Genomic DNA, 22,604 nt, shown 5'->3' on the forward strand with positions numbered 1-22,604 from the left:
TTTCTACTGCAATCGACGGTGTTTCGAGCACTCGAGAGTAAAGGGTCTGAAGCGTAAATTTACTTAAGATTAATCGTTCATTTTGCGAATGTTTGTAATAATAGAACGAAAATGTACCCTTTATAATGGGTAATTTACGATAAATCGAACTCGTCGATCGACCGAAAACGATAAATTTTGGGATCGAATGGACCAAAGAGTTAGATGATTTCATTTCGAGGACACAACAAGTTAAACGAGTTTCAACGTGGCAGAGTATTCACTTAGAGAGTCAAGAAGACGAGCATAAATCAGATGAAGGCACATCGACTCGATAACCAATGGAAGGTCTGACGACAAACTAATGAATGCCGTTTTCCCTGTTACACTCTTATATGCTCCTCGAATAACCCCGTCCAGGACTTTAATCGACGTCATTTGTCTTTCTAGGAATTTTCCCAGCACAAATCTTAAAGAACGTCGTGGGAGAAGATTCGAAGCCGGAATTTGATACCTGAAATCCAATTTGGTGGAGATATCGGTTCGAGAGGTGATCAAACGGGGCGAAAGTGGCCTATCTTTTAAACGAGAAATAATTTGTCTCGACGAAATCTCAGATTGCTCTTATTTATTACGAAACAGCCACTATAAATGTAAAACAGGCGTGGACGATTTTTTACACGTCTATAACAGATTCGATGGAATCAAATTGCTTCGACTACAAGTTTAGTTGTTTGTAACGGATTGGATAGAATTAGATTGTTCTGGTTGGAAACGAATGAAATTAAAGTAAAATAGCGTCACGCGTACGTAATAAGCATCGCTATAGAGAGAAAAATACAGATAGAGGGCCACAGGAAATTTTTAAAAAATACGAGAAACAAGGATACAGTGCCAGTATTTTCACTGTCGCCATCGGAAATATCAGACTAAAACTAAATTTCAAAGAACGACTCCGCCAAAGTACGACAAAGAAACGAAGAAACAAAACTAACATTTAACGACAGAAAATACCTATTAGCTTTTGCACCACGATTCGTCCGAAAAAACTGTAGAAAATGGGACGAGAGAAAGAAGACAACGGGCGGAAGTGGCCGTAGCATCGCGTGTTCGCGATCGAAAACATATAACTCATCGGGGGTCATCGTGATCGATTAAACGCGCCGAGCCACGATGGTGCCTGCGATTTAACGGAATAATTTGGTTGATTTAACAAATACCGCGGAATAACGATTTATTTGCATACGAGGCATCGCGAGCCACCGGTTATCCACCCTCCCCTGTTCGTCGCTCCACCCTCACGCCGATTGCCCGGATATGTATCTCGATGGATCTCGATAAATTTAATTCCCGTCGCTATGCTGTACACCCGTGCTACCGCACGAAAGCTCGGCGCTGAAATGTGAAATGACCAGGTAGTTACAGTCGGCCCCAGTGTTGATTGAAAAACAAAACTGGATCGAAGGCGTCGAAGATGGACGGAAATTGAATAGAACCGTGCCGACGTAACGCGATCGATCGGAACAAATGGCTCGTATGCCTCGCAGAATATAAAGGAACCAACCAATTCCTTTGATTTTCAAGCGGTGATTTTAAAGAAAAGTACGTTCAAAATGCAATCGCGTTCGAATTGTTTTCGATTTTAGAAAAACAGAAAAAAAAAGGAAAGGAAAAATAGCAAATAGAAATGCCTCGAAACATTAAAATATTTTACTACGCGTTGCCATAAACGCTCGAAGGTGTTTATATAAATATTTCAAGAATAAAAGTCGAAATATTTGATTTATTACGCGTATGTTCCATAAAAGCTTGGATATATCTTTCAATTTTTCAAATAAAAGAATATATTCGTGACACGAATTTACCAATTTTTAACGAAACAGTGCGTAAAAGGCGTTTGAATATGTTTCTTTGATTCTATTAAATAAAGTAAAAACAGTATCAAACAAGTTTCAGCGAATCCTCCAGAACAAATGTTGGAGAAATCTCTTTGAGAACACTTACGGAAACGTAAAAATGTTATTGGCGAGGAAGGATGTACATTTGTCGGAGGAAAACAAGGATAAAGCAGAGAGGAACGTGTTTAACAGCGTTCGAGTTCTAAGAAAAGTTGGCGATCGAAGCTCTCGAGAATCCCTCAGGGCTCTGCCCGAGGCTTAAATGGACCGCGATGTCGCGAGGAAAAGGATGCCGAAGTTATTTGCTCGACTTTAGTCGTTAATCAGACTACTGTTCTTCGGACAGCGCGAATGTTTCCTGTTGTTCGGATTCTGCTCGCTTAATGCTCAACTCTTAACGTTCTGCGTTATTCGGTGAATTACTAACGCTAAAATGTATTGCTATATCAGATAAATATAGATAATATACTATACATTCGTTAGAAGAGATATCGACACGTCGTTGTATTTATTATATAGTTTACGTATCAATTAATTGGGTTCGAGTACATTAAATCTCGCGTTATTTAACGATACTATCGTATGACTACAAAAATTTGATAGCATCAAAGTGAAATATGTACAATTTGATAAAAGGACGCTTCATTGAAAAATAGAGGTATCTGTCAATACTTTTTGCGACCATTATAAATAAATCTTCCATTTCCATTTCTTTTTTTTTTTTTTTTTCATGCAAATCCATATTTTGTAATATAGCGATCCATAGTTGCACTGTTAACAAATCAGTGAGCGTATCGGCTCCTAATATCTCAGTCAGTGCGCTCTTCGATCTCTCTACCTGGTGGTGTTTCAACGCGTCGATAGCCCCCGGTCCACCGGTCCGAGATTTATTTGACGAAATAATTTTCCCGGTCTCGACGGGTTCGGGAAATAAATTCGGCCGCTTTATGGGATCGGATCGGTTATAATTAACGCGTGGCGACGAGAGCTGAAAGCGGCTGGCGATTTAGTTTCTCGCCGAACGAAAACGGGCCGAGAGACGATGGTGAAACAGAGTGGAAGGATGGGTGGCCAGAGGGGAAAGGGAGAGGTCTCTAAGCGCGACCGAAAATTCGCGTGTTCAGCCTGTAACAATAGCCGCTGCGAAAATTCAGCAGGGACCAGCAATTTCGCCCTGCCATTTTTGGCTTCTACCTGCGCTAGTGAACGTTGACACGCGTCACCAGGACCAAGCTACCCGTACCCTCGCCCTCTTCTCCCTTTCTCCTCTTCCTGATCCATTGTCGACAACTTTTTCCTAACATCGTCGCAGACCCTCGCCTTGTTTCTACGCTTCGTTTTACGAACTGTCTCGCGGTGAATCGTTCAAGATTTGGTCGAACAAGTTCTTCAAAAAATGTAGCAAAATTTAATGCAAAATGTAACCGAGACGATGGAATATCAGATTGAAAAATTGACATCGAATCTTAAACAAAGGATCTATAAAGAAATATCTCGTTTAAAATTCTCCCGTTTAAAATTTATTCAAAAACAAAATCTACACGCTGTATAAGAAACCACGCTGTATTACGACCAAGGGAGGAAAATTCCGGCAAAATATAGCGATATTTCTTGCCAATGGTATACCGTGCGCGAAACACGATCGTATCTAGTTTGTCTAGCTAAATGGTGAAATTGAAAGAACAGAGAATATCCCTCCGGCGAGAAAGCAAAGTGTTAACTCGGTTCACCCATCGAAGGAGCGGAGTTTCAAGGCAAAGGATTTATTCCGGCGAGCCTCGCGGGACGATGCAACTTTTAATACGATCTAGAGTTTTAAGTCTTCTCGAGCGAACTGTAAGCAGATATCTCGCGAGAAATATCGACGGAGGTAGCCTGGAGAAGTTGTTAAACGCGCGTCAGCTCGTGCGGAAGAACGACGGCCGAGAAAGGGGTGGAAACAGGTAGAAGTCTCGCGTCGTTCAAAGATCAAAATAGAAGCTGGGTTCATTGAGAAAATGCAGGTTTTTCAACCGGTGGTTAGCTCAACGACACCGGTCACCGGAATAGGAAATCGTTTAGAATTCAGAATATACAAATTGTTTCCGAAATCATGGTACTAGCGATGGGGCGATGATTCTACGAGTAAAAATAAATCGAAAAATAAAGAATAACATCTTTTCGACGTTTGGGGCTTAGTTTTCGAGAAAAACGAGTTCGAAGATCCGCCAGGTGCGCCTGTACTAATTGTAAGTTTCGAGGTATCGGACTTCCCTTTCTGCTCGTGCTGACAATAATTTAATTGGAGAGCAGAGGCTATGTATGCTGCAACATTCTGGGCAACATTCCGAACACTTGTTACGTTAATAAAATGATTCTTAGAAGGCAATACTCTCGTCCTTATTTACAAAAGCATTCGAAATACGAAAATTGTGGAACTAAGATAACGGTAACGTGGTAACAAGCAAATACCGTTCGTGTTTACAGATATTAACACGAGGAGAGAGAGAGAACTTATTTTTACACGTAGAATTATCACCTGATCGCTTGTAGCACAATTTCAGAGACATCCTATATACGTATGTATAGATGTTTTGGAACGTCGTGCGTGTATAACGTCGCAAAAATGTACGCGTTCGCAGGTGTGCATCCACGAATACACAGGCTGACTCCGGCAATATTGGAAGTTAAAAGCTTTCGCAGACTGCGAGAGTAGTGTTGGATGAAACTTAATTGCATTCTCCCTGCTCGAAGTTATTATTGGTTGCGTAGCTTCCTCTCTTCTGTGGTGGATCGAAGCGGTCTACTCGTCCTGTCGTTTTACATAATGATTCTTTGGAATATCGGTGGTTGATCGAGCTTCGCGATATTCTTGAGCGCCAAAGATTACACCTAACTTAATAATATAAGAAGCAGAATATTTTATTGGCCGCAGGTACGAAGCAAATCTACTTCGATGAAAACTAAGGAAAAACCGTAAAAAAGCGTAGAAGAAACGCAACCATTCGATCTTGAAAATACAGTTCGACGTCCGTTAACCCGGTTTCCACTTGGGTAACTGGAAAACTCGGATGGCAGGGGAACCCTCTCGTCGCCATTCGTCCTCGAAAATTGCAACGCACCCGGAGATCACGGCAATGACAGTCGCGCGAAGGGTTGGATGACGCGTTTATCGGTTTTCTGTCCGTCGTCTAGCGGAAAGAAGCCTCTAACGAGCGACGTTTCTGGCGTTCCCGATTCGCGCGACGGTCTCCGACAAATCCGTGACACGAACACCGCGATAATACATTTTCGATGGCCAGGCCCCTGGAAAATGGCCTTGTTGTATCCACGCGTACACACTCGTCCCGCATCCCGAATTCGTAACATTAAGGGAATTTCGTTGGGATCTTCGTCCGAAAGCTGAGATTTGTCGCAGAAAATTCGTCGATGCTTCGCGTGGCTAAGCGGAAGAAGCGGCGGCGAGAAAATACGACCGAGTACTGGATTCCGGATCGGTGGAAAGAGCGCCCTCCTGGCAGAGGATCAAGTACCCACTTGGTGACTCCGGTCTCGAGTGTTTGTTTCAAAGCGGGTTTTGATTGAGCAAAAATAGCGTTGAATGAAATACGCACCATCGTTCAAAACTATTCGTACGCTTGTTTGCTTTTGACAGGGTGTGATTTAATCCCGCGATTACGAACGAAAGCATCGGTGGTGATTTCAGTATTTGCGATCTAGTTGGCCTAGGATTCGAATAAACGAAGATATTCTTCGTTGTATTGTATTCGAGAAAGTAGTTTGCGAACGAAAGAAAATTTCTCGTTGTTTCGTGCACGAATTTACGTATGATTTCAGCTTAGTACATACCTCGTACAAACTGATCGATTTGACAAGTAGCGTAAGAGTTCTCTATATACTTCGTAGGTACCGTTTCTTTCCAGTTACTATTTTTCCCTTAAGAAACACGATCTTTGTTCGTAATAATAATCGAGCTTCTCAATCAAAGATCGAAGGGAATTCGTCGACGTTTCATGATTAACCTGTATCCGTTTGGAAATGCTAATCGTCAAATGCAACAAGAGCTATCAACTCGCGGAAAGAACGCGACCTACATTCTGCCTAGAGGATCCGCGCTAGGAATTTTGTACGAAGCGGTATGGTTGCGCTGACGCAGACAAGATAAACGACAGTGGCAGGGAATTCTGAGAAAACGATAAAACTCGGCGAATTTACAACGACGCGGAATTCCGCCAGGAAGACTCGAAACGCTCATAAAGTTTTCGCAATATGACGAATCACAGAAAATCGTATTTTCAACGAGAAGATATCGCGATGACAGTCGGAGAAGAAGTATAGGGAATACCGAAGGGTATCCGCGCTTCATCAGCTAAGGCCGATAAATCTCGAACGATCCGTCGTCGATATCTGGCTGACGAAGTTTCCACGTTGGGATATCCGGTTAATTATATTTCACCACTGCGAAATTAATGAGAGCTGTCGCGCGATCAAAGTATTCTCGAGAGATCACTGGCTCGTGATTACGTTCCATTTCCCGCCGGGAAAATCACTGTCTCGAGGATAGGGTTGGATTAGAAGCTACAACGCGACTGCAGTCGATAGAGTTGGATCAGAGGCTGCGACGTGGCAGCAGCTGATCGTATATCGCGACTCAAAACAAAATTAGACGCGGTGACTCGACAGCTTTTGATCGTTAGTCGATCGTCATTCGGGACACTTAAGACGGGACAGTTTAACATTTGTTCCACGACTGCTACCTATCTTCGTCCGAACTTCAACCCCATAAATTGTCTGAGAAGGTCGCATCCATTGTACCAGAATTTGCCATCTTCCCAAAACGAGCAACTTCCATCGCCATTAACCATCGCGTGTCATCGTTGCATCGAGCAACACGGTCGATCTGAATAAAAATCAGAAACGACGTCATACGTTCTCGTTCGCCGAGAATTCCGCGTGACGTGGATATCGCTGGCGAGAGAAGTCGCGATATCACGGGAGAAAGCAATAACGTGAAGAGAGAGAGAGAGGAGAGGAAGAGTAGAAACGGCGATACGCGACAAGGCACAAGCTTTATGCATTATGTTTTATGAACAGAGACCGCGTAGTCCCGCGTCATCGCGAGCCCGCGAACTTAATGCACAGCCCCTCGTTTGTTCCCCGAAGTAATAACTCCGAGCGACTCTCGTGTCGCGTCTCCTCTGTTTCTTTAGCCTTTCTTCTTTCGTCTCTGAAGAAAATCGGCAAGAAGTAAAGCGAAGGAGGAAGAACAAGATGGGAAAATGAAAAGAGAAAGGTTCGAAGCTCCTCTTCCCGCCGTTCATTTACCTTAAGAGCAACGAAACTGCGTAATATCTTTAGAAGCAACGAATTCATTTCTGAGAGAGACGTTGCAGAAGAATCCGCGGAGACGCCGTCTTCGATGGCAAGCAGGAAATTGGATCGACTAGCGAATCTCTGATAGGCGATCGATAATTATTTGTCCAGGAAAACGTTAAGAGTGGCTGCGTGGTAACGGTTTGAGCGGTGTATCGCTCGATGGACGATGTTTCGCGCTTTGGAAAGCGAGATTGGATTAGGTTCGTCGAGTCGCTTTAAGAAAGATGTCAAAGGAAAAGTGTTAGTTGCAGTTGTCGGCTCGGAACGTGTATACACGACAATCTGCGGGATAGAGATTTTTCTAATTGAAGTTTTTGGTAGTTGCGAAGAGTATTTTATTTATTCAATGCCTTGAATAAGACAACACGGCACATTTTCCCGGCACAAAATCATCGTCGCATATTCAACGATAGCATATTCAACGATAGCGGTTTTCTCGCAGTGGTAATAATTCGTGCTTTATACATAAAAGTATATACAAGTATATACAACATCGAGCTTCAGAATTAATCTGTTTCATTTTCTAGCCGCTAAATATTTATTTCGCGTGTACACTCGCTTTAGTGCATTGTTAACGGACAAACATTCTCTGCCTTGACGAGTATAGCGAAACTAATTTTCTAATTAAATCTTGCCTAACCGTTAGCGGTAAATGAAAAATACAAACCCTCGTTTCTTCCGCCGACAACAGAAAACACAAAATTAAAAAAAGAAAGTAGAAGGAAGCGACCTCGTCGTTGAAATAACCGAAGCTTGCCATGTTTCTTTTCTAACAGATATCGAGATCATCGATGGCCTTCAAATAAAATTAACTATCCTGCGAATGATTATGATCGTCTTTATCCCAAACTATCATGATCATTTATAATCCAAAGATATGAACCGAGAATTAAACTTTTTCTCTGTTTCAACATCTTTGCAGATCACGAACAACAGCATGACGTACAGAACCAGATACTTGGTCATTCCACAGGACGACGATTCGCAAGTATCGAAATCGACCATAGACTTCAAGGTGACGAACGACATGTTTCGTAATGGAAGATTGGTCCTGCGCTGCACCGCCTCCATCGCGGACGTCTACCAGAAGTCGGCTGACATTGAAATCAGCGAGGACGCACCACGCATCGCCTCCATCACCGGCGAGTCACCGCCTCGTGGACATCGTAAGTCAAAGCTACAATTGTAACGATAACGTAATGAGAATCGCAAGGTGGAGTACGATATCCGGAAGAAGATGGAATAATTCGTTTATAACGAATTCGCCAACAAATTGACCAAAAGATCCAAGTATTCCGAACATCTTTCGAATAGCTGCGCTTTATCGCGAGGAAAATTCCACGAAAGGGGATTGAGGGGCGGTAAAAGGCGGGAGAATTATCAGAAATGGGATCGCGTTTAATCAAGGCGTTATTCAATCGCGCGCCATTTATCGCTCGGCTGGATCTAAATTGTCCTAGCTGGCAATTGAAATCGTCAATACAAAGAGGTGGCAAGATAACTGCAAGCTGAACTTTCCCTGTGTGACGAAAGAGGATAGGAAGGTCACCGAGAGAAACTGTACGCCAGGCAATCGGTATCGATTCTATATTCTCGTTTATACGTCGCGAAGAACAGCGATGTAGCCGCGGTGAAATTTTCAAATCGAGTCGAATCGGACAAAAAGCGGAGGCGTCTTCCAGCGTTCGGACTCGATCGACCAGATCGACGTTGTTAATTGCGTCGTTCCGATCTAACGAGGCGAATACGAATCGCGCGGATTTTATCTTTCTTCCAGCTCACTGACCTCCCGATTTTAGGGGCGTAATCCACGACGAACATGCAGGAAGGGGTTGTTACCGGTCTAACTGAATGCACCGAGATTTTCAAGAAATCTTGTCAAGGAAGATTGGGAAAAGTAGTAGAGAAGGAACGAGAAGGTAGATCGCTTATGGATTGCAGGTATTTTAATACGGCCTTGGAGTTTCTCTTCTATGCTACGGAACGAGATTGAAATTTTTCACTCGATTCATCGATCGGCACTTGCTGTCGAAAGAAATTCATTCGTTGCCTGATAACAATAATTTTGATTTGTCAAAAATTGAGATCGATCTGTGATAAAACACAAATATACATATTTGAGGATAATCAGAGGGGAAACGGTGGAAGAGAGAATTTATTCCAAGTTGCAGGGAACACGTGTCCACGTCTGTCCGCGCGTGTTAACAATGATAAACTGGGTCTGATCGAGGAGAGCAAAGCGTTATCAATCACACTCCATTACGACTCGCTACAGCTAAGCACTTTTATCGCAATCCGTCCTCGACTAGAGTTACGCTCTGAAACGAGCTGAGAAGATTCGATAAATCCTCGAGTCCTCGTAATTTCCTTATTGCATCGCTCTCGATAAATCGTTCAAGCCGCTATCTCTAGAAAGCCTAGCAAGCTTCGTCTCAATTTATCGTTGAATTTTCCCCAACTTTCTCTTCGTTTCGTTATCATACACTTTTACAAAATATTCGCAACAGTGAAATTGCTTTGACGGATAAAGAACCAATCGGTTAACCGTTGGCCAGACGACGAACACCGACGAGCCAAATCTGGTTCATGCAAATATTTCAAGTTTATTATTTTCTATGTTACGTTTACGTATTATTATATTATCCGACCGAATTATTGTACATAAACTGCTCTCCAGCCGGTCTCTCGTTTAATGTCCATAGAATAAAATATTCCACGCAACAATGATCCAACTTTCATTGCAAGAGGATTAATTTTGTGAAAATGATTAAACGTGAAAAAAATTTACACGCAGCGACGAATAAAAATATCACCGCAAAGCGGATTTTACTCGTAACGTACAATTCTGTGCAGATCCATAAAGTTAAAGTTCAACTTTCTGCGCTCGAAGAATTTTATCATATTTTCGTTCCTCGTTTGGATGATGTAACAATCGGATGCGATAGAAGTCACGAACATCGGGCATCAGGTTCTCGTAAACACTCGTTCGTACGATCTTCGTTCATTAGCGATAAATGCGCGACAAGGATCGTCGTTATTTTACATATACATTAACGATTATAGCAATCGCTAAACAATGCAATTATTTCGATGTTACGTTTAAATTGTGCTCGGCATGCTTCATTAACGAAGCCAATAATATCGTATTTATCACTTCTATCTCTTTAAAATACCGACGAATTTCGAATGAAAATCGGCTACGACTGTTCGTAACAAATCGATCGAATTTCTCATTAATTTTTAAAAAATGCTTCATCGTTAATCAAACCTACAAGATGAAAGGTAACGAGTGCTTTTCATCAACTTACTTTTGCCGCTTAATTAGGAATATATGTATTTTTACTAAATTCTGATTATCGTTATTATTATTAAAAATCCCCTTTTTTTCGTTATAATTTTTCTTAATATTCAAAGGAGTTTGACAAACTTTAGCTTACAATAGAATAAATTAACTTGGCTTAGCAATAAAATAAACATTCTGTTTGTGGTTAAACGTTAAGAACACGCGATATTAATATAGCGATTCTATAAATGAAACGTCGAATCTAAAGAAACGACGAGCACTCTAAAACGCGTAATATTTTCTATTCACCCAAACGTTCCGTGCTAATTAACGGAAAACTGATCCCGAAGCGCACGGAACAAGCGTGCGTTCCATTTAACGTCACAGGACCAACGCCAGCGGCGAGATAGCATTTACGATCGTGCAGATCACGTGTAGTCACGCGCGATCTTTCATGTAAACCATGCCGCTTCGCGACAGTTATACGGCTGTTACGGTGGTATCGGTCCTCTGCCAAGGGGGGAGTCCGATTGTTCCAGCTGGAAAAGCAAAGCTGTTAGCTTGTTACGGGAAATGGGATCCATGGTCGAATCGTTCGCCACGATCTCACTGTCTGTCGCGGCTTTTCCTTTCACCGAGCAATTATCCTACCCGCGGCCATCGACTTCGCTTCTACTCTCGTAGATGCTGTTTGTAACAGCGCGGTTTCGATTTCCAGCTTCATCCTACACGGTGTGTGTACGTGTCTATGGATTCTAGGTAATTGATGTCGGGGTGAACCGGGGGACAGTGAATTTCGAGGAAATTAGAGAGAGGTCGAGGAATTAGATTTGGCGAGAGCATATGTGTACGTTTGTTTGAAACGAAGTGAAATTGGATATTTAGTGTCAAAACTACCTTTTGAAACGGGAGAATCTATTAATTAAGGGTACCGTTACCTCTGTTTCCTTCTCGGTTAAGGTTTTATTCGACGCGTGAAATTTCCCTTGTCTTGTACTTACTTCTTCCCCGCTCGTTCCCCAATTTTTCTCACAGCGAAACACACTTTGTTTCGCGCGAAAAATTAAACCCGACACTCGTGCAGTTTCACACGAGTCGCCTAATGAAGACAATTTCACGGCTGGGTGTCGACAAGGGGATCGCGAAATCTCGTCAGAAGAACTGCGTTGCTCGTCCTTTTGCCATCGGCTGCCTATTGGCTGGGGATTAAAATTGAAAAAAGGAATCTGCGGTCCAGCGACCACGGTGATCGAGGTCAAGCGAGCTAAAAGGAAAAAGAACAATCTGGAGTAAAGAGGAAAGGGTTGGAAAAAGGTGAACCGACAAAAAGCGTGAAAATGCAAGGCTCTATCCAGCCGAAGCTACCGGAGGATTTACTCGATAAAATTTCGTATATGAAATGTGCACGACCATGAACGAATGCATCGCACAGGATGCGTAATTACACATACATCAAAGTATACGTAGTCATCTGTACGTGCGTGCACTCGATGTTTCGGAAAGAATTGATTAACGTCTGATGAAAAATTCATAAATATCGAAATAGCAAATCAAGCGTGTTTCGCACTGGCCATATTTTATTATTTTCAGAGATATTGATTTTTTTTTAAACTATTCGTCGAATGGTTCAGTAGCGAAGAATATTTTCTAGAATTACAGTCATATTCTAGTTTCTTAGCAATTGTTCAATTTCTAATTAGGATCGACGATCCTCCCGAACCCATAGATGCTCGTAATAGGTCGTAATGGGGAAAATCTGAGGCACCTTGTATAACGTGCGGATATATCGGCTGGATGGCATGGGTGCTGGTTAGAGTGGCACGTTAATAAAACCAGAGCGTTAATTGCTGAATTCCCCATTGATTAATGGCGCTCGAGGCTTCGTTGAAGGCAAGAGGCAAGTGAGCCGCCAATTTCACGAAGGAAATAGTTCGGTGTCTGCGTTACAGGCGTTTAAATTGCGGAAGTATTCCTTCATTGTGCTCTGCCCATCATTCTCTTCTTTTCTTCTCTCGATTCTTCAGAACCATCCATAAATATTCAATCAATAACGTAGCTTCCTATTTTTTCCATTATCGTTTCCAAATCTTCCACGAAACCATTTGTAATACCTAATTATCGTTCGATCGACACACTTCGATTTCGATACGATTGTCAAAATTTCCTCGTGCAACGAACAAAATGCGAAGATGTTGTAGGGCAATTTTATTTCATCGACCGGTATCGACATTTTCAGAAATCAAATCATCTTTCCCTTTTTCTATGGCGATAATTTTCCTAATAATCGGAATAAATAAATATTTGCATTGCCAAGTAAAATGGTATCAGAAATGGCCATTAGCCCTCCGTCACGTAAACGCAAATGTTCACGGTATTCTGGTACGTAATAACGGTTCGCAGTCACGGACGTTCATCCTCACGCTCGTCTGGCGTTAGCCTTGAGAGAAATCCGCGCTGAAATATCGCGGAAATCTGTGACGTCCGGTCTGACGTGGCGCTCAATGGATCATATTTCTCTAAAATATCTTCATCGAAACCATCCAATCTTCTTAAACGTAGGATACCATCACATTTTTCTCAACTTTGAACAATTTCTTCGCTTCCTCCTCCTTTACTGCCTTCGCTTCTTTCTTGTAGCCTTTTACGATTTTACAAAGAGCTATCTCGCACCAATAAGGCCGTATAATTAATCCAGATCGTTCCATCGGTAGCAATCCTACGCGCTGTTAACGAGTCCTAGCGAACGTTCGGCTTCCTTTCTTTGATTAACGCTCATTCTGAACGCTCAAGGGGTTGAAACGTTTGCAACAAGGAGAACGAACACTCGTTCAGTCATTCTGCCGTAATATACCTTTTTCTACATCGTAGAAATGGTACAGAAATTAAATCGTTGCTGCGTCGCTTTGGTAAAAAATGCGGCATTCTATGGTGTAATTGGTTCTCGAAAAGTATTCGCTCAAGTTTGAATCGTCATCTCGTACGACATTCTACGTACACCGTGTTTAATCAGAAACTAATCAATTTCTAATCCAATTTAAGAACCTTCTCGTAACCCAATCTTCAATTACTGAAAACTCCATAAAATAAAATACCATACAAGTCGTCTAAGTATCTTTATTCGCGATTGATTCATTCTTAAGAAACAGCTCTCCGTAAACCAAACGTTAAGCGCCAGAACTTGGTTCGATTCAATCGAATTCACATCGAAACCTTCTTAGGAATCTCATAAAAGTAATCCAAATGTCTTTATTAGTTCGCGTGCAGTCAATTTCTGACAAACACCAATTACTTTTTCATTAACAACTCTTAATCGCCACCAAAAAGAGAAACAACCTCCTTCGACGAAGATTAATCCGAATCAACTCAAATCGATAACACCGATCAATCGAAAACGCCATTAGAACGCCATACGACTGGTCCAAATGTCTTCATTCGCGTACCGGTCGTAACCATAGCTCGTTATCGTTCGAGGATTGCAACGAGGGTGGCTCGTTTACGAGCACGCTGACTCATCTTTCGGAAGAGGGATGTCACGTTTGATTTACGCGGTTCCTCGCGATTTAAAAAGAGAATTTGATGGCCGACACGCGGAGTCCGTCGGTAGGACGCGACAGAAGTTGGTCGGCGTCGCGACGTTCCGAGTATTCGCCGATGGCGTGACTGCCTAGAAGATTGCCAATACCATTACTCCGCAGCGAAAGGGCCGGAAATCGAACCTCCTCTTTGTCCTGTCCCGAGACGAGTCTTCAACCAAACCGAACCGGATCCGCTAAACTCTCTCGTGTTCGAAACGTTTACCTCGCTTCTGTCTGTACACAGAGATTTTACCTTTCGTTGGTTTCCGCCTTTTTTTAGTAGTTGGGAAAAGTATAGAAACTCGTTGTCAGAGTAAGAAGATTTTCGACGATGGTTTTTAGGGCGACTTTTATGGCGTGTTTGCAGCTCTCAAAATCTTGTTTGCTTCAGCGTACTCGCGACGGAGTATTCAATTGCTGCTGTATGGATTTTGCATGGTTTGTAGCGGGGACGATTCTTATTTTTAACATAGATCGTCTCTTTTTATCTTTAATTTTTACCCTCGCTTCGTGAGAATGGATGGCTACGCAAAGACGACTAAAAATATATAACGACAGAAAGAAAGCTGCGAATTGTCTCTATCGATAAAAATGTTTCGGCAAATCTATCGCGAAAAATCGCTATATTTACGATTCACTCTCCTGTCTCTCGATCGCGTCCCTTTCGTGGAAGATCTGGCAGGTGATAGATCGTGCCATTGAATCGCCGTTATCATTCGATTCTTGACATTCGATCGACGTCTATGAATGACTATTCACATGGATCTGGTGCATATTACAGCGAAGTGAAGTCGAAGGGCGAAAGGGATCTATGCCACCAAAGGACGATGCTTTACACGGGAAAAAGTAATTCGCTAATGGCATCGCGAGATGCGCAAACGCGGTCTGGTATTCTTCGGAGTGACGATGCCTTTCGGAAAAAGCAATCCTCGATCATATGGCTCGACTTTATCCAAATGTATCCGGTGCTCGTACGGGTTCGTGATATTTCAAGGGATATTCCGGTAGTTCGAGGTTGCGATTGAACTTCGCTGTCTTCTTCATCTTGGAAAAGAGGTCTTCGGACAAACTTACGCTGCCTGTTGGATTTCGGTGTGGTAATTTCATTCGAAACGTCGAATCCCAATTCCCTTTACCATTTCGTGAAAGCTAACGCTACTTTTAAATTATATTCGTCAAAGACAAGGAAATTACGAAGATCCGTAGTGGTTTCCTTTAATTCGCCAGATTTTTCACGACAATGGTCTTCCAAGGTAAGACGGAATTTCAACCTGACCTCCTTTTAGATTCTTCGATCTTGTGCCACACATAGCGATTCGAAACTTTCCGTAGCATCTAACCCACAAGCTCTCCGACATTTCGACTCTCGAAAATCCACGACTCGGAAAATTCCAGCAAAACAAAGTAATCCAAGTTGACTGACTGCAGCTCGCCAGATTTCAAGATTCCACTGCTAAACACTAGCGACGGAGGCGTCTAGCGAGGATGAAAGTCGAAAGTCGAGAGTTCGAGCGAAAGGCAGGAGGATCGTTGGTGACAGGTCCCGGTTAATATTCATCCCCGTAACGCGACCGTCCCACGGCCGTTTCTTCTGTTCGATAAGGTTCGCGGCCGATACCCTCGACAATCCCTTTACCCTCTCGGCCGCTTCTTTTCTCCTCGTTCCTATCCTCGACTGGAAATTCTCCCTAGAGCATCCTCTTTGCTCTCTCGCCAGGAATATGGCCGAGGCATTATCAATGCGAGGCGAGTTCTCCACTGCACTTTCGAGGGTATCCTGGAATAGTAAGGAGAGTGCTGGCTGCGCGCTTCGAAGTCGTGGAGGGAAAACCTAAGGAAGGGTGAGTGGTGGATAGAGTAGGAGAGCTAAGAGAGAAAAAAAAAAAGTGAAGGAAATGGAGAGGAGATAAAAAAGACGAGAAGACGGAGGAGTGGAAAAGGGGGTTGGACGAACTATCTGGTTCGATTAGTAACTCGGTAACGTAAGCTCCGTCCAGTGAGACTGTTTTTCTTTCCTGTCTTAGAATTACGTTCAAGCAACGTTCGAGGGTAAGGGATTTCAGATCCGGCGGTAAAATGCAAATATGGAAATTTATTCTCGTCATCGTGTCTTATCTGCAGCTTGCTCGTTAATACGAGGGTCGAACGGACTCTGCGATTCTTTCGATTTTCCTTTTTTCATTCGCTCGTGGAAAGTTTACGAGCGTGAGTGCTTTGATAACGAAGAGTTTGTTTGAAAAACGCTACTCGTGCAAAATGAGTAAATTAAAGAGAGAGAGTTTGACGACTTTATCGATTAAACGAACCAGGTGTAACACGTTCGAGGTACAATATCGTTATCTCGTAACCGAGTATCGATTTCACCAAGTTCATGGTATTCAAGAACATTGACATGGACATGATACGCTTGTTACAGTGCTCGGTATCTAACAAGATCGTTGTAAACTATCGGTGTCTGACGATCTGTATAGAAACGACGACAACCAAGTTCCCGTGTTCCTGTATCGAGAACGAGTAGCACACTTTTTCTTGGCAAACAACGCCAATCTTTCGCGATACAACTTTGTCCGCTTAATTATCATTTTCAAACTAATTACTTTAACCAGTTATCGACGTCGGTCCTATCTAACCAACACATTGTCATCGCTGTATTTATTCTATTTTGCATAAACAATCGTAAAAGATCCATTTCGAAGAATTGTAGCGTTGAAACGACCCAATTAATCACCGCGCCTGGAAGACCTCGCGTTGAACCGGGGTCCGACGCTCTTGAAGCTGTGAAATCGAAGCGAAGGAAGCAGTTGGAGTTGCAGTCTAGCTGCGGGCGGAAACGGTCGTAAATCGAGCCACGGCGTCACTTTCCTCACCGAGGAAATTAATCCTCGACTTTTCAACGAAAACCTAGACGAAAGCCTGTTCGTGGTCGTTTTCGAAATCCATTTCTGTATTCCTCCCTCACGGGTAAGCCCATCTGGCGTCGTGCAATCAAATCGACGGTCTCGGCCAATTTACCAAGCCATCCGAAATTGTTTCGTTTTGATTGACAAGCCGGACAGGCTGGTGACCGCGTGCCGGTCAGTTCCATCAAAGCAACCGCGGAGACAGCGTTTCGCGCGCGGATTATTTCGCTCAAAATGCCACGTCAAAGCGGATCTTGTGAAATCGACTGGGAATTTCTGCTTCGACATATGTGCTACATATGTTAGAAACGAAGCGAAACGTTCTCCAGGCCAAAGATATCGCCGTTTAAGACGACCGATGGCTAAATTCCCTGTGCTGCTGAAGATATTTTGGCGAAAGAAAGAAGATATCGAGGCAAAGTAGTTTTCGTGCTCGAGGAAAACCGATGCTTCTTTTCTCCTCGGTTAAAAATACGTTTGCACCGGTTTTCCTACCTCGTTAAATGATCCGACAACGATCGCAATATCGTCCCTGTCATCCTTGATCCATCGCGAACCGAAGTCTTTCTATTCGACAAATTCGTCATCGTTCGGCGTAAGGTAACCCAACGATCCGTTTCGCACGCTTAAACGCTTCGCCACTCGCGCGACCGAATCTCAAACAACCGATCGATAATGACGATAGCGGTACCCGGGAACGCTGTCAAAGCTGCGACGTACTCGTTTCAATCTCGAAACGAGAAAACACTTCTTGGAAAAAGGACAAAGACCGAAAAAATATATTAAAAGCACAGGGAAACGAAACAAAACGAGAAACAAAAACGAAGACAGAGATCGAGTGGCGAAATAGTTAGGAACATGGCGAGGCAATCGCTATCCCCGGGATAATATAGACGTTTTTGGGAAACTTGTTTCGCATCGAAAAAGCAATTACACCCGGCTGGCTATCGAAATTGTTATGAACAGAGAACGCGGAACAACAGAACGGTGAATGGAGCGAATGGGGGTGGGTATGGAGAAACGACGGAACGTTGATGGACACCAGTCATCCCTGTTGTCCCCATCCAGCGAATCCCTGTCACGTTTCTCCCCGTTTCAGCCGGTTTTCGAGCCAGTGGTTGCAATCACCGGAACCCCGGCGTGTCCTCTGGCGCCATTCGAACGACCATCGCGATCTATCGGCTACCGCGTTATATAATGCGTTGCATCCGTGGACGAATACGTTTTGACAAGCTTCGAGATACCACCGTTTCGCATATCCCTCTCTTGTTCATCCGTGTTTCGCGTCCGTTCTTGCCTTTACTTTTATTTTTCGTTATCGTGATTTTCGGCGGTGGCTCGCTTTTCTCTCCGCGTCCGTCCTTGTATCTGAGAGACGAGAGAGGCTGCATGGATAGAGGTTTCGACGCGACGAGATCCGACGTTTCCGGGCTAACAAATAATTGGGCCGCTGCCAACCTGTACCCGCGTGTATGCGCGTTATTTTGATTTGACGTAGTGTACGCCGCGAGCGAAACGCAGCAACCCTGTGGCGCGTACACCATTGTTGCGGCCGCTTGATTCCCTGCTGCGACTGTCCACCGAACGCGTCATGTAAATGATGTATACCCGTCGACGATCCAATCCGAACAGAAATATAGTCGTTAACGGGATGACCGACGAACGATCTGCGATTGACCGGAGTCGTAGACGACGCCTCCGTTTCTCTGGTCGTTGATTTACGAACATTAAGCCAACGAAGGATATAATTCCCTGGATAATGTGAAATATTATGGCGCGTAATTAGAAGACACCTGGTCTGGTGATAGCAGCGTTCAGTCGCTAGAATCTTCTCGATTCCAATAATTATTATTCCACCAGATGGATATTTATATTCGCTCGCGAGCCACTTACCGCTCTTTATTCCATTTTCCACGCTGCTTTATAATCCACGACGGAAAGCGAAATATCACGTCGCTCAAACGACTATATACCCTCTTTCGTCTCTCTCTCTGTCTCTGTTCGTTCAATAGTACGGTGTTCCTCTCGTTACCGTCATTTTTCATCTCCTTTTGCGACGCGACGCCGTTTTTTGCCCGCCTCGCATCCGACAGACCGGATTAATTCCAAGAAAATATTTAACATTCGAGGCCGTCGACACTGCAGAATCGTTTATTCCGCGTTATCGCGCGACTTCTTGGCAGTTCGAGGGACGAAGTTCTTTGAGGAAGAGCGAAATGGCACGGTGGGTATGTGCGAAAATTGCATTACGGTGATTTATCTGTGCGTGCACCGTGTAGTTTTGTTGCCGTTGAAGATCTTTTCGTAGGGAAACGTTCGTAAAGACTAAAACGCTGTTTAAAGAGAAAATTTTTGTTTCGCTATTGCGTGGAAGATTCTCTTGAAAAAAAAAGTTTCTACGATGGGAAGAAGAGTATTTTTTAGAAGAAGAATTACCGTGTAGAGTAAAAGATTTTATCTTGTTAAAAGAAGATACGGTTTGAGTAACAAGCGTTTGCTAACGTCATTTTTTCATTTCCTCCACAAGTTCTATCAGATCGGAAGAAGAGATGATGAATGAATAAGTAGATTAAAAAGCGTAAAATAACGAGTAAGTAGGTTAATGAAAGATAGATTATCTTCCATCGTTATAAAGTAACGACGTTCCTTTTCGAATATCGCCAGATGTAACGTGTGCTTCTATTGCATTTATCTTCGCGAATTCTCTTTCTCCTTCCACGTATAATAATCTTTTGACATCGACGAATACTCGAGTAACATGGTTCGCAAGTTCGTAAGTATTTAAATTCTCTATCTCGTTTTCTGGTGCCACGAATCCTAAAAATTCTACTGTGCTATTCCTATCAATCTCTAACTTATAATTTACAGAGAAATCACGAGAGGATAATTGCTGAGAATTGTGGATCTTAGTCACCGAAATAAACGTATAGGAACACTCGCATTACACATAGAAATGATATTAAAATAGTCTCAGATTTATTTAATATGCGATTTACAAGATATTCGTAGATACACATTGCGCGTGTCTCGGCGCTCTTTTCGTCTCGTCATCTTTTTTACCGCCGTACGTACGGAATAGTTGCATTTTTCCGTTTTACGAAACGCTGCTCACCCACGTACTCCCACACGCGCACTCGTACTCATACACGCGTGTCGCCACTACGCGACTAATCTAGTGTGGCACACAAAATCACATATATCTCGATAGTAATTTAAAGTAATTAGAAAATATGCCATTTTGAAATAGTACGCTAAAACTTCAAAATTTATACAACGACATTACTCCACGAAGAGAAAGGAATTCTTAACGCACGCGAACGCACGAGTTGCAAACTCGTTCAAGGTCCCAAAGCGAGACAGCTTTTTTTGAAAAGCCAGGAAAATCAAGAAAATATGTACGAACGAGGCAAATCGTCGCTAGAGAAGGCGTAGTATCATCCTCTTTCAGAAATGAATCACTAGTCGCTCCATCCATGGACTGCCGTCGATTCGATTCTAATCGTGTTCCGCCGCTCGAACGAGCGTCTGAACGAAAGATCGACGCGCTTCTTTACGACTGCGTGGTTTACGAGCTCGGTCAATCCCAGCGTATTCGCCTCACGATCCAACCGCACGTCATCGAATGATCGTGGGCAAGTGTTAACGAGACTAGAAGTCGATTTTACGACCGCCTGCGAAGGAGAACGAGCCGGTTCTTTCGCGCGTTGAAAAGTTAGCAGCGCCAGATGGTCCAAGTTGATTGAATAAACTAGGAGAAATCAGGGGATGGAAATGGATTCTGCGTGATTGATCGCAAAGCGATTGGACGATTACGAGTGAATTTTCAATGAAATAAAGTCTATCGACGATGCTACTGATTTATAATCGAGACTGCCAAGTATTATAATCGAGAACTAACGAAATACAAGTAGTAACGTAGAATAATATGCCGTGATAATAAAGAGAAGTCTTCTACATTTAAATTTCGTTCGATACAAGTTTACAGTCATCGGCTCTCGCGTAAAACGTCTTCAAAACTGTCGTAAACTTTATTGCTTCTTCCTTTATAGCAATATTCTATTCTTAGTATAGCGTGCGAAATAAAAGTAAGAACGAAACGCAAGATATAAGATAGGAAAGTAAAAAATTGCGTCGGACGTTTCTGAGAAGGAGTGTGGAATATAAATCAAAGATTAAGAAAGCAAAGAAATAATATGGAAATAAAAATGAATTTGGCCGCGAAATTAATTTTTCGAGGATAAATTGAAACTCTTTAAGAGAGACGCGAGAGTTCACTTCCTTTTTCTTGTAGTACGAGCAAAAAATGTTTAATGAAAATGTTTTCCATCTCTGCCCCTACGGGTTTTCCTTTTCCTTGGTTCGCGCTGGTTTTATTAAAATATTACGTGCGAGGCATTTTCTTGAACGTAGAAATTAAATGGTCTCGGCATCGTTAGCCACCGAATATTTAAACAGACGTGTATGAAAAACGAAACAGGTTATTAGAAGGCAACGACACTAACAGAACATTCGTTTCTAGAAATTAGGATGATCCAATCTGGCTCGCTAACAGAGAAAAAACAGAAGCTCGCTCGAGAAAATAGAAACTGGGATATTAAGATCCCCGACACACCTTAAAATCATCCACCATTCTTAAATAGCCTCTCCCATAACACAAACGCTTTACTTCCGTCTCCGCGCGCAACTCAAAGAAGCGAAAACGAAGAAAAAGTGGAAACCGACTCGCCTACCCGCGTATAACGACTTTTCTTAAACGAACTAAGCGAACGAAATTATGAAATTCATTAAACTACCCAAACAATGTCTACGACCTATAAAAACTTTTAAATTAACTATAACGCGATAAAGCGGAGTTTCTAAAGGAATTCGATATGCGGTATGTCTTGTCGGTGTCTGTCGACGATTACTAGAAATACATATAGCTATGAATATAAAAAGACAGAGAAAATCGTTATAGGAAGATACATTGTTTTGCCGTAATGAGAGGAAACGACTCAATCAAAGAGGAAGAAAAAACGGTACAGGGCCTGTAATACGGATCACGACGTCCAGAGCAGACAGGGTGGTAAAAAATAAACTTCGAGATCTAACGAGATTGTACGAAGTAGCTCGTTGCTCGACGTAATAACTCGCATCGACCGTGTCAACCGGCGGGCGTCCAAATAGCTGCCAATACGGTGACTGGTTCGTTAAAAAAATAGAGAACGATTTTCTATCGCTAAATGGAGTCTATCGGACGTCGATTACTCGCGAGTTAACGTGTACCAAATTACTAGCGAAGACATTGCTGGAATAATAGACGAGCGAGCGTGTAAGAAAAGATTTCGTTTCAAACGTTTCACCGAATACAGTTTTCGGACATACAACGATGATTTACCTTCACGACGAAAGCTCGATCGAAAGATTTTCTTCGGGCAATTAAGAAGTAATTAAACAGCCTTGAGATTATGTTGCTTGCTCGTAGCTTTCCGAACGCGACGTTCCGTATTACTTTGAACGAAACGTTTTCTCCTACTGGGATAGTCAAAAGTTAATTAAAGGCTCGCGAATATCTTTTTCCTTTGCCTAATAGAAAGCTAATCAAGAAGTTGTAATATTTTTTTCGCCCTTTTTC

General features: G+C 42.8%; 2 protein-coding genes across 3 annotated transcripts in view; one reads left to right on the top strand and one right to left on the bottom strand.

Moving 5' to 3' along the window:
* LOC139990929 (peripherin-2-like) overlaps positions 1-22,604 on the bottom strand; it is a 347,906-nt gene that overhangs the window by 197,246 nt on the left and 128,056 nt on the right. The window lies entirely within an intron of this gene.
* Positions 1-22,604, top strand: part of LOC139990927 (uncharacterized) — a 129,227-nt gene that overhangs the window by 97,642 nt on the left and 8,981 nt on the right. Inside the window, exon 5 of the mRNA XM_072010582.1 lies at positions 8,155-8,398. Within this exon, the coding sequence (XP_071866683.1) occupies positions 8,155-8,398 (244 nt within the window). The remainder of the gene's footprint in view (positions 1-8,154; positions 8,399-22,604) is intronic.

This window comes from Bombus fervidus, chromosome 9 (genome assembly GCF_041682495.2).
Source record: "Bombus fervidus isolate BK054 chromosome 9, iyBomFerv1, whole genome shotgun sequence".
Taxonomy (NCBI): domain Eukaryota; kingdom Metazoa; phylum Arthropoda; class Insecta; order Hymenoptera; family Apidae; genus Bombus; species Bombus fervidus.